This window comes from Acomys russatus, chromosome 2, assembly GCF_903995435.1.
Source record: "Acomys russatus chromosome 2, mAcoRus1.1, whole genome shotgun sequence".
Classification (NCBI taxonomy): Eukaryota; Metazoa; Chordata; class Mammalia; order Rodentia; family Muridae; genus Acomys; species Acomys russatus.
The window spans coordinates 22027477-22041039 of record NC_067138.1 but is presented as its reverse complement, the minus strand read 5'-3'; the positions used below and the strand labels follow the sequence as shown (position 1 = coordinate 22041039).

At 40.8% G+C, this 13563-nt stretch overlaps 1 protein-coding gene across 1 annotated transcript in view; it reads left to right on the top strand.

The window, feature by feature from the left end:
- Window positions 1-13563, top strand: part of Prex2 (phosphatidylinositol-3,4,5-trisphosphate dependent Rac exchange factor 2) — a 292170-nt gene that overhangs the window by 163769 nt on the left and 114838 nt on the right. Inside the window, exons 24-25 of the mRNA XM_051159079.1 lie at window positions 2575-2797; window positions 3648-3855. Coding sequence (XP_051015036.1) covers window positions 2575-2797; window positions 3648-3855 — 431 coding nt within the window. The remainder of the gene's footprint in view (window positions 1-2574; window positions 2798-3647; window positions 3856-13563) is intronic.

The window sequence follows — 13563 nt, the reverse complement described above, 5'->3', positions numbered from 1 at the left end:
TGGTTTTGTCAGCTGCCGATCGTATCTGCAATTTGTGTGACATTTGGAATTCTGAGAACTTTTCAGAAGACACATAAATGCTAGAGCCCCAATAGATGTGTTGCTGGTTGGTAGCTGGATGCTGTTGGTCTTGGTTTGTTAAGTAATTGTGTAAAAAGAAGAAACTAGGTATCATGATGGCAAAGATCAAACTTGCCCCAAGGAACCTGATGCCCTCAATCTGCATGAAGCCGTCTAGTGATAATGTCGCCTCTTTTTCATTCTATCTTTTTTTCTCTCCTATCTAGTATTAGGGGGCTGAAAAGGTAGAAGAAAGAGAGTGGAAAAAAGAAGAGCCCACAAAGTAATAAATACAGGCTGTAATAAATGGTTTTACGTGCACATTATAATATATATGTGTATATTTATATATGTGTGTGTGCATATATGAGGGGATTTATACCAATAGTGAGCTTATACTTATGGAATACGATCTTGTATATTTTCCATTGATTTTGACTTAAAATGTCAGAACATGACCAGTGATGGTTTTATTTTTGCTGTTTTTCATGCCAGCACTATGAATCAGCTGATAGCATGAGAAAGTAGAATCATGGTTGTACTTTTAGAAAGAAGAAGCCAGTAGGATTATCTAACCCAAATCTCTTTTATACTGTGAGATAAGATACTGACTTGTCCAACATCATGTCCAGTCCTGTTCTAGTCCTGTCACCAAGGCCAAAAGATGTCTAAGGTCTTTGAAACCACGGTTCAGTTGGGCTCTCTGAGGTGCCTACTTCTTGCACACAAGACTGTTGCCCCATGGAATTTTCCTTCTGCCAGCTGAGCGAGAGTAAAGAGATTATTCCTATTTATGAGGAAGGCTGCAAATGACCTATAATTTGTAGCCAGGGATTCATAATTTGTAGCCTAGAATTCATAAAAAACTCCTGACAACTTTCTAAAGCTGCTGAAGAGGAAAAATGTTTGGCAATGAATAAGAAAAATCTAGACCCCCCTGAAAATCTTGCACAGAGTCCAGAGTGAGTGAGTCATATGTGAGAGGAGCTGTGCACATGCTAGAAGGAGTCTAGGGAGCAAGTGGGGGTGGGGAGAGCTTTGAAGTGAGGTGAAGCTTAGTGGAGCAAGAATGTTGGCCCCACAGACCACAGAAGGAACATGTGGGGTCCACGGAGTTCGTGGAGTCCATGTAAGTCCCCAAACATGCAAGCCTCTGCAGCTTAGGATTAGCAGAGTAGCCACACTTGGAAATCACAGGTCATTTGAGTGGCACTTTATTGTCACTGGCATGGAAGAAGAGCACACAACCAACTTCTGGCTGATCCCAGCTATAAAGCTCAGCTGTTTGGCAGACTGTGTGGGAAGCCCAGCCATCCTGCCAATCCGGGCTAGTACCGCCACAGCGCACTGCTGGGTCTGTACACCATGCTTTGGGTGGGTTTCTGATGGGGCACAGGACGATCCCATCTTCTTCTGCACTTGACCACCCAAAGCTGTACTGTTTTGCTGACTTGCCTAGTTTTAAAACTCTACCGCCTGCTCTGGTGCCCCTTCTGGCAAGTTTCTCTATTAGGCTCTGTCAGCTACTAGGACACATGGGAAAAAGTGCTAGGAAGTTATATTGTCACTGAGGTTCATTCTCTCTGACACTCACCCAGCTTCAGCTGTGCCATATGTAGTTGCTGCCTATAAGATTTGCAATATGGGGATGTTTGTGTTGGCTCTGTTTCTTAACAATTAAACTTTATTGTACAACCCAACTAGTTTACTCAAAAGGGAAAAAAGGTCAAAGGGAAACAAGAGTGAACCTTCCGGTATCCATTCCATGGGACGGGTCCCTAGGTGTCTCTGGCCTGCTCACTGGTCTGGCCTGTTCCCTCGTCTTTTTCCTGATCCATGTGCTCTCAAGCCCAGTCTCTGCTGCTCTTCTCTGTCCTCTCTGCCTGCCTGTCTCTCATGTGCAAGGGGTAGTCTCCCTCTCCCATTGAGGGTTGATTAGAAACACAATAGTCCAGGTGGAGTCCCTTGTCCCCTTCCTGAATTCCAGGCCCAGGATGGCTCCATCCAGTCCATCTCAAGGTTAATCTCAGGGAGTATCTGTGGTGTGTACAAGGGCAAAGCCCGCCAAGACTGCTTTCACCTGTGACAAAGCTTACAATTCTTCCCACATGTTTGGGTTTTTTTGTTGTTTTAAGATTTATTTATTTATTATGTATACAACATTCTGCCTGCATTTGTGTGCTTGCCCACCAGAAGAAGGCACCAGATCTTATTACTGATGATTACGAGCCACCAGGTGGTTGCTGCAAATTGAACTCAGGACCTCTGGCAAGGGGACAATGCTCTTAACCTCTGAGCCATCTATCCAGGCCCGGTGTTTGGGTTTTGAAGGATTTGAAACAGCCAGTTAGATTCTAACACTATAGCCTGTTTTCACCTCATTCAGGTTGAAATGCCTTGATTTTATTTGTTTGTATTTATTTATTTACTTGATTTTTGTTATGGAGCATGCATGTGAGCTATCTGCATGATTCCTGTGTGTTCAGCTGGTTCCCATTCTGCTTTAATTTGTAGTTCTCTCGAGTGCTGAAGAACCGAGCCTGGCCCACCTTTAAGCAGGCCAAACCTAAGATCTCGCCACTGCACAGCAGTGATTTCTGCCCAACCAACTGCCATGTCAATGTGATGGAAGTCTCTTATCCTAAAACATCAACTTCCCTGGGGAGTGCCTTCGGTGTTCAGCTGGATAGCAGGAAACATAATTACCATGATAAAGAAAATAAGTCTGCTGAACCAGGTATGTTAGCTGTTGAAATTTTAATCACTGTGTAGCTAGCTATACTTGCAACTGCGGTAAACTTTAAACCCCTACCCAGATCTAGCCAATGGGCAGAACATTCTCCACAGTTGACTGGAGAGTGGGATATGACTTTCTCATGTACTTTGGTGCCTCACATTTGACCATGTCCCCTGGAGGGGGAGACCTGGTGGCACTCAGAAGAAGGACAGCAGGTTACCAAGAAGAGACTTGATACCCTATGAGCATATACAGGGGGAGGTAATCCCCTCAGGAACAGTCATAGGGGAGGGGAATAAGGGGAAAATGGGAGGGAGGGAAGAATGGGAGGATACAAGGGATGGGATAACCATTGAGATGTAACAAGAATAAATTAATAAAAAAAAAAACAGAAAGAAAAGGAGGGGGAAAAAAAAACAGGACAAAAAAAATTGGCACATTCCCAGTGCGCACTGAAGCCTGTGTTTTCATAGAGAAAGAATTCCTGGCTATCCTTGCTTAGATTATTTCGTATAAGTATATGTAGAATAGAGACAGTTGCACTTTTCGCATTTCCCTTTAAGAAAGGGGAATTGCTCTTGGTTTCCTTGTGTTTATAGTTTATCTTGCTGTGACAGGTTCTTATCTGAAATGACTCTATAGCTTTGTGAAGGCTGCATGAGGCTGCTGTAAATCATTGCAATAGGTCAAGTGATTAACTGTACTTGTAGACTTTATTAACAATGTTTGAGAAATTATAATTTCTGAATTATGTTTAGCATTGAATGGATATTTTCTTATATATGAGCTCAGGCTTCTAAAAAGACTACATAAATAGAAGTTAAGTGATGAACTGATTTCAACTCCTCAGGGAAACTGAGCCCCATGGTGTATATTCAACACACAATCACAACCATGGCAGCCCCGTCGGGCCTGTCACTGGGACACAAGGACGGCCATGGCCTCCGATATTTGTTGAAAGAAGAGAACTTAGAATCTGCAGACATCTATCAGAAGCACCTTGGCAAGCTGCAGACTGTGATGAAGGAGGTGGAGATGTGTGTTTGTCAAATAGATGAGTAAGTATGTTGTGCCATGCACAGCAGTTTGCCTAAACAAAAGGGTTACACAGGGCGTTATTTTTGAAAAATATATTTATTAGCCGTGGGAATTTTGTGCTGCCCATAAAGACGTTTTCCATTCCACCTTATAAATGCTATAAAAAGCCAATTCATATGGATAGGAATTTTAAATAGTCGTTTAATTCCAAGAGAAAGAATGACACAAGAAGAACACTAAGTCTCACTATAATATATTACATTGCATGTCCCCTGGAGGGGGAGACCTGGTGGCACTCAGAGGAAGGATAGCAGGTTACCGAGAAGAGACTTGATACCCTATGAGCATATACAGGGGGAGGTAATCCCCCTCAGGAACAGTCATAGGGGAGGAGAATAAGGGGAAAAGGGGAGGGAGGGAAGAATGGGAGGACACAAGGGATGGGATAGCCATTGAGATGTAACAAGAATAAATTAAAAATAAAAAATTAAAAAAAAAGAAATATATGTTTAAAGCTGGACCCATGGTGGGAGTCTGTAATCCTACCTACTTGTGAAGTCAAAGGAGGATTACAGGCTCAAGGTGAAACTGGCCTACATAGGGAACTCGAGACCAGCCCGGGCAACCTAGCAAGACCCTGTCTCAGACGAAAAAGTGAGAAACGTTCTCGGGGATTGTAGCTCAGTGGTAGAGCATTTGCCTACATGCATGAGACCTCAAGACCTGAGTACTAAATGGCATACATTTAAAACTATCCTAATTGTGTATGGCAATTTCCTTGTATTGTATTTTGCAGCACAGCAAACAATATTACAGTATATTCATAAGTGGTACATAGAATAATATAATGCATACCTAATATGTATTAAATGAGTTAAAGCAAAACTGTGTTTTTAAGATCAATTCTTTTTTCCTAGTCTTTCTGAATTAATGAATGAATCATTTGGAAGTTTTAGCCAAGATAAACTCCTTTATAACTAGACTTTTACATATATTTTTTTTTTACATAAGAATTTGATGCTTTCTTTTTTTGTGTTTGATTGGCCAGAACTGGTATCACTCCTTTTTGGTATTTAGTAGAATTGATTATTGAGTTGCTTTGGGCAGTTGCTTTCTGTTTAGAAGATTATCACTGTTTTAATTTATTTTACGAAAATATGCCTATACAGGTGTTCTATCTCTTTAAATATTCATCAACGTGTCTTTCAAGAAATGGGTTCATTTCATCATTTCATCTGCCTAATTTGTGGGTATACAGTTCTTCATAATATTCTATCACACATTTAATTTCCATAGAAATATTATACATGTCTTCTAATTAATTTTTCTTGTCAAGAATTTGTGTGTTATCTCTTCTTAATGTGCCTATGAGGTTATCAATTTAATTAATCATATTAAAATAATGGATTATGTCTTTTAAAAAAGGAATTTGATGCTTGGGATGACTGTGCTCTATAAGAGGGTGTGTCATATTCTGCTGTGTAACTATGTCTCCATCTAGCGGTTCAGTATCATGAAGGAAAAGAGGCTTTTGGAAAACTTCAATTTCTCATGCAGTGAAGTAAATGCATTATAATAATAATAAGCTTTGAATTTGTATTGGAATGTAGAAATTAATATGGAAAGCAATCAACATAGTCAACATAGTACCAAATGTGCTTGCTCACGTTTTCAAGGAGTAGATATTATTCAATATAGTTTGACCTGATAAGATTCTGAAAAGTATATAAAGGCCCTTGTCCTATATGCTTTATGAAGTTCTTTAGTTGCTAGCAGACGTGAAGTAAATACTCTACAAACATATATCACCCTCCACATCCATGGACAACTCTGTTTAAATACAAAACATGTAAAACTCAGTTTTCTCTCCCTCCTCTTCTCCTAGCACTGCCCACCCCCTACCCCTGCTGTCCATTCCTCCTCCCTTTTTCTTCAGAAAAGGGTAGACCTCCCAGGCACATCAAACAAACACGGCATATCAAGTTGCAGTAAGACTGTGAACCTCGCCTCATAGTAAGGCTGGGAGTAGGGTCCCAACAACAAGCAAAAGAGTCAGAGACAGCCCTGCAGGAAGATCAAGCTACACAACTGTATATGCCGAGGGCCTAGGTCAGACCCATGCAAGCTCCTGGTTATTAGTTCAGTTTATGTGGGCCCCTATGACCCCAGGTTAGTTGATTCTGTGGGTTTTCTTGAGATGCTCTTGACCCAATGTCTCTTACAATCCTTCCTTTCCCTCTTCAACAGCATTCTGAGCTCTGCCTAACATTTAGCTGTTGGGTCTCTGCATCTGTTTCCATCAGCTGCTGGATGAAGGCTTTCTGGTGACAACTGGGCTAGAAACCAGTCTATGAGTATAGCAGAAATTATTTCATTGCCTTTTTTTTTCCCTGGCCAGTCATGTTTGGTTCTGTTCTAGGCCTCTGGGAATATTCAGCCTCTGGTTCCTGGCCCACTGGGCAGTGTTAGGGGTGAGCTCCTTCTCAAGACCTAGATATTTAAAATTACATATGAACTATGAAATATTAAACCATTGCTTCTGTGTTCATGCAGATGAACTAAATGGGCTGAGGTTTCAAAGACAGTGGAACACTATAGTTAAGCCATGGCATTATATTTTTGAATTGTCTTGGAATCCTATGTCAAAGAAGTTCATATATTAAATTAAATGATATATATATAATGCTTTGAAGTATGAACTTCTTTGTCACACATCTCCAATGCTTTCAACCTTTGAGACTTACTGCTGAGTAAGTTCACCCTTTCTAGTTCTTTCTGAACTCTGGCTGGCTGGCTCAAACCAACTATTCTGGGTCAAACTCCCCTGCAAGCTGACTGATTCAATCTGGCTTCTCTCAGTTTCTCACTGATTTGTTCTGCTCTAATTTTCTGGCTCTTTCACATTCTCTGGCTCATACTGTCTTCACCTATGTCTGGTTTGTTCTCTCTGCAACCTGTCTCTGTAAAACTGCCTCTCCTTTCTGTCTTTTGTGCTTCTCTCTCTCTCTCTCTCTCTCTCTCTCTCTCTCTCTCTCTCTCTCTCTCTCTCTCTCTCTTTCTCTCTCTCTCCCCCTCCCTCCCTCTCTCCCTCTCTGCCTCCCTCCCCCCTCCTTTCTTGCTGGTCTTGGCTAAATCACTTCTCTTTCCTCTGTTTCCTTGAGAGTTGGGCGTATTCTATTCTGTCAAATCTTTCTCTAATTCATCACTTTGTCTGCCTCTCAATTGGATATCACTTTATCTTCATTGTTTTGCATTATAGGTATGTACTAATGGCATGCCTGTATTCCAGCTAAGAGGACTAAAGGTGTACACTAAGAGTGTGCCTGTATTCCAGCAAAAGTAGCTATGCTGCTGGATTAAAATTCCTTTACAGTTAGATACTATTCTGCTTTATTTAGATTCTTTTAAATATTTTTTCTTTTTGTTGAAAATAGACCCTTTTCTTACACACTATAGCCTGATTTCAGTTTTGTCTCCCTTAAACTTCTTCTACCTCCTCCTCACCTTCTCTGCCATCGAGACCAACTCCCTTTCTGTGAAAAGAATAGACATCTAAGAGATAATAATAGAATATAACAAAATAAAATATAATAAGATCAAACACAAACTATGGCACTGAAGTTGGACTAGACAAACAGAATGAGGAGACCTACTAGCTTACATACTCAGGGATCCCTTTCAAACACTAACAAAAGTTTTGTGGAAGCCATAATTATACATATAAGACCTAGTACAGACCTGTGTAGGCCTGGTGCATACTGCCACAGTCTCTGAGCTCATATGAGCTCTGCACATATTGAGACAAACGGCCTTGGTATTTTTGCAGTTCTCCATCTCCTCTGACTCTCACACTTTTTCTGCCTCCTCTACTATAGGGTTCCCTGAGCTCTGAGTGGAGGGATTTCATAAAGACATCCCCTTTAGGGCTGAGTGGTTCTGTCTCACTCCCTGCATAATGTCTGACTGTGGGTCTCTGTATTTGTTTCTATCTGCTGTAGGAAGAAGATTTTCTGATGATGGCTGAACAAGGCACTTATCTATGAGTTTGGCAGAATGGCATTAGGAGTCATTTTATCACTACTTTTTTTTTTTTTTTAAGCCAGTAACATTTGGCTTTAGTCAAATCAGATTTTTGTTTGTTGCTCCTACAAAGCTTTGTGCTATCGTTGCCTAGTATATTTTTTAGGCAGGACATCATTGTAAACAAAGGGTTTGTGGTTGACTTCGTGTTCATGTTTTTCTTTTGGTAGCATGCATAGTACTTTTTTTCTACCAAAGATGCTGGGGCTTAGGGGTAATGGCTCTATATAGGCACCAGCTTAATTTCTCCATGGTTATTGAGCTGTGTAGGTGTTGTCTTCAGCAATGGAGACTTGCTGTGGATTTCTGGAGAGAAACCTACTGTCTTGGTAACAGCCTGGGGTGTTTGAGAATTCCTATGGGATTCCTTTGTACACCAGGTCAATTGGCTATAACCCAATATTATACTGTAAGCTTAATTTGGTGACAAGAGATATGTATTTGGAACTGTGTCTCCCTCATTATTTGGTGACTTTATTTATATTACCTTTATACATGTATATATTCAAGGAAGCTTTCTGGTCCAGTATATTTGGTATTCTGTGTGTTTCTTTTACCTGAATAGGCATATCTTTCATTATGTTAGGAAAACCTTCTTTGATAATATTTTTTAATAATTTGTTTCTTTGACCTGAATTTGCTCTTCTTCATTTTTTCCTATTATTCTTAAGCTGGTCTTTTTATAGTGTCTCAGATTCTCTGGATATTTCATGCCATGAGGTTTTTAGATTTAATATTTTCTGTAACTGCTGTATCCATTTCTTCTATGGTGTCTTCAGTGACTAAGACTCTTTCTTCAATCTCTTGTATTTTGTTGTTGAAGCTTGCCTCTGTAGCTTCTGTTTGAATTACTGGATTTTTTCATTTCCAGATTTCACTCAGTCTGGGTTTTCTTTATTGTTTCTGTTTCCAGTTTCAGGTCTTGAATAGTTTCATTCATTTCCTTCCATGATTTGTAGATTTCTTTAATGGATTCATTCATTTTTGCTTTAAAGACCTCTATCATTTTGTGTAGGCTGTTTTACAGTCTGGTTTTTTTTTTTTTTTAATGTTTCAGCCATGTTAGAATGTTCAAGGCCTACTGTGGCAGTGTTTCTGAACTACAGTGGAGACATCGTCTCCTGGCTGCTATTGATGTGCTTTTGTTCTGGTGCCTAGGCATTTAGGACTGGGAAGCCTCTAGTTCTAGGTGCTGATATTTGGTCTCCTCTTTGTTGGATGGCTGTTTATTCTTTTGCTTCTGTTTCCTCTTTGGTTCTTAGGAGAGTATGGTTGGTTGGCTGTATGTTACCTAGTAGGAAACTCTTCTGGGGTCTTGATAGATGTGGGCACTGGGGGTTCCAGGTAGAATCTATTTCTGGGTATTGGGAGCTGACACATAGAAATGAGGTGGGGCTAGTGATCTGATGAGGGAGATAGCAGGATTGAGAAAAACAAGAGTGCTCCACCAGGATCTGTTTAGGATTCCCTAGGACTGGGTGCAGAGTGAACAGCAACCATGTCAGAATGTGTGCTGCAGAGTTGGGGATGAGACTGGGGGAACTGGATTTGGAGGAGCAGGGGGGCAGCTTAGGATCTGAGGTCAGCCTATCTGCTTTCCTGGTCAAGTAGCCTGTGCGTTCCCAGGATGTCCCTGATAGTGTTGGGGGCTGGGATAAAGGGATGGGTTGGGTGAAGGCAGTTAGTAGGTGAAGATCTGTGGGGGTCTACTAGATATCGGCTGGGTAAGGCTGCTGCACTTGTTCTGCTCCAGAGCTGAGGATGAGACTGGGGCATTGGATCTGGTAGAGCAAAGAAAGAGGTGGAGAGCTCTGGCCTTGCAGGGCTGCAAGCAGATATGTTTTTGAGGGTCGGTGCAAACTGAATTAAGGCATTGCTTGACTTGGTTTTTGATCCTTATATTTAAGGAACTAGCTGTAGCAATGGCTAGGCTTCAGTGAGCTGAAACTAATTAAAATGATACATTTTCAGTTGAAAGTCTCCATTCTGTTATTGTAAAAACCTTTGCTCAGTTCTGTGTGCTTATTCAAAAAGTAACAAGAAATGAACAATAGTTGGAGAAGTGAATTTGGCCTTTTCCATGAACACTGTGTAATTTAATTCTAAATATAAACATTTTCCACACAATTTGATCTGCAGCATAATCTTGTTAAAACAATACAGTTCTCCAAATGCCTGGGTTCTCTATTGCCCTTAACACTCAGAGATGCTGAAGTGTAGTTGAGCTTAACAAATTATTTAAAAGGCTTGTTACCACATCATTTTCTCCCCATGTAATAATTATTCTTGGTCAGGGTAAAGAAGCTGCTGCTGAGACAGTAACAGAGGGATTGCCTCAGAAGATCCTGTAGCCAGCCCTCTTATGAAGGACCTGGTATTGAGGATGTCTTACCTTGATGTTTGGGTATCCTATTACTCCGGCACTTCTAGAAATCAAAGTTTTTTTGGCACATAGACATTTTCCTAGCTCCTTCTACCTAGTTTCCAATCCATAGTTGGAGATGAGTAAATTTTCTTTGCAGTAACATGGCAGAAGGGGACGTTGCCAATTTATGGTTTCTGTTTCCCTCTGAGAGGCTGAATGATTCTGCCTTTAGATGAGTCATTTGTGGTTAATTGCATTTAGCTATGAGTGAGAGGAAAGGCAATTTATAGGTGGTCCAAAATTCTTGATGGGAGTTTATAATAGAGAATTTTCATGTTGTTCCTGGCATGGAGCACCAAATAGGGAGAGTATGGGCCATGCATGGTAAAGGTGGGAACCCTGAGATCAAGCCTTGTGCTGTAAGCACAGGCAGCCCATGACTAAGTGATGGCTACTTTGCAGCAGGAGACTTGGCACTTCAGTACTTGTAGTGTTGTGGGTGGAATTATCTTTGAAATATCCTGTGGGTAAGTGTATAAACAGAAGCCTGCCTTCCCCCAAAATCATTCCATGTACTCCTGTGGAGGGTATATTGTGTTTTTATACTCACTGGCATATTTCATTATTGCAGTTCTCTGTGATAGCTGTGTGAGAGGGTGGCTCCAAATTGTCTTCAATTTAAATGTTTCTAAGATTTGAATGTTCTAATTTTCTTACACTTAAAAAAATGTTTGCCCCTTTACCTACTAGGGGCTTCGCCTGACAACAAAATGTCCAACGTTTCAATTCATCAAGGCAAAATCGAAATATTACCTTTGTTTTTTTCTTTTTCTGTCTTTTTTTCCAACTCTAGAACCTCATTAACTGTGCTAGTTATGCCTCAGAATATGTCCCTGCCTGTCACTCTAAACTGAGTCACCATCAATCCTCACTGGTGTCACCGGAGAGTCACCCAGCTGAGATTTCTCTGATACATCCTACATTCAGCAGATGCCAGAGCGAGCCAATGTGGTGAATTGGTCTGATAACCTGCTAAAACCATAAACAGCATTACAATGTAGTTAAATCACACTTGTCACTTGGTCTCCAAAGGAGATTGCACCCAAATCCTTCATCAGATACCGAAATCTCAACATGCTCTAATCCCTTATGAAACAGCACAGCATTTGTGTATAAGTCACACTTACTCTGTTATATACTAAATCACCTCTAGATTCATTATAATGTTTGCTACCATACAAATTCTAAGAGAGAGTTTTCATACTGACTGTACTGTTTAGGGAATGATAATAGGGAAATGCTGTACATATGCAAGGCAGGTAGGACTTTTTTTTTTTTTAGGAATTGTTTAATCTGTGGCTGTTGATTGAGTCCATGGATATGGAACACACAAACCCAGATAGCTAGCTTCCTTATGATGCGTCCCAAATGCATCTCACTGAATTCCAGATTCACTGCACTCTTTCTATCCCTGACCAATGCCACCTATAGTCCTACAGGTGGCTGCTTTGCTTGGTGGACCCTGCTTCTGAGGAGATCTCCATGGCCAGCCAACCACTTGGACTTTCAAGCTAAGAGAGAGCCAGAGCCAGAGAGAGAGAGAGAGAGAGAGAGAGAGAGAGAGAGAGAGAGAGAGAGAGAGAGAGAGAGAGAGAGAAGATGCTCCTTCTTTCTAGACAGTCAAGCTTTTCTTCTGATGTCTGGTCTCCACACAACACCTTATGTTGCCGCCCCCCCCCAACATTGTTAAAGGAACACTAAGGATCTCACAGATTTAAAGAAACAAGGATTTCTTTCCTCCTTCTTCATATCTCCCTTGAGCCACAAGGTCGCTTTTGTGCACTGTCCTTACTCAGGTGTCCCCTGACCTAATGCTGCTGATTGTTTTGATAGAGAGAGGACTATGGCGGGTTTGCAAAAGCATATGGAATTCTAAGTAACACACACCACATCCCCTCATCTTACAATAGTTACAGTAATTCACATAGACGTGTCCACTCTTAGAGATCTAGGATGGTGTCTCCCACTGGGATATGCACACTGGTGGCCACCTGCCCTATCCAGTTTGTAAGACACATGCAGAGATGGTAAATTCTGCCTAATTTTAAAGTGCATGTATGTAATAATGTGTGTCTCTCACCACCATCCTACTAAGTTAAAGTTAATACCTACTTAAATGGTGGACTTAAGTGATTACATTTAAGAAGGATAAATTAGATTTAACTGAGTTACAACCCAGTCCATATTTACCATGTCTACCATAAAAACTCAGCGATTGCTGGATATGATGATGTTATTTTAGAACACAGGCAGATGTGTGAGACAATGCATAGAAGAAGTCTTCATCAACTAGGGTTTAATCCAGAGGAAACTCTTCTGGGTAGAACTCTGCTCAGAATTTAATTAATTGGACCTTTGGTAGATAGCTGCATGTTCTCGGTGAGCAAAAGCAAAGGAGAATATTTTTGCCAGTACACAAAAATATATGTGCTTTATTGTTGATTCTTGGAATCTAGAAATGTTATGCATGTGATTTTTTTTTTTCATCCTTCATTTTATTTGTAAGCTTAAGCACTTATTCCCAGAGGGCCAGTCAAGCACATTGCAACTGTTTAAAATGTGAATACAACTCTTATTACTGTGAGAAAACTGTTTATGTTCAGCCCCATGACTTCTAATTTAAAATACCCACAAGCACAGAGGGCTCCCTGTGAGATGAGAACTCCTGCATGCCTTTCCTCCTTGGTATGCAGGGTTCATCTATCTCTGCAGTAGGAGATTGGGTAATTGGAGTTAGTCTAATGTTTTCATCTTTTGCGGGGGAGGAGTAAATAAATGCAGTCTGTCTTAGAAGGCCTAGAAATCTCTTTATAAATAGAGGAACTGTCTTTAAAATAATTCACTGCTTTGGGTTACTGAGAATGTCCACTGAGCATTGAATGGTAGAAGGACGTTCTCCAGTTTTCACTGGGGTCTAACAACAATAAAATGCCACACATTATTCACATATCACCTCGTAGTGAGAAGTTCCCCAACCTAACTATGTGAAATCGTAGCTGTCAATGGAATCTACTGGGACACACACATGCTACATATGTGTGTGCTCCACTGTTGAGCCACAGCCAAGGCCAGCACCATTCTTCCTTCTATTTACTTTCTAGAAATTTGCATTTGGTACCATCTGATAAGCTATAAAGCTTGCTGTTTGTTGCTTCCTCCAAGTGAAATTAACATTCCAACAAGGCAGGGCCTTCTGTTGACTGCTACACTTGCAGTACCAAGA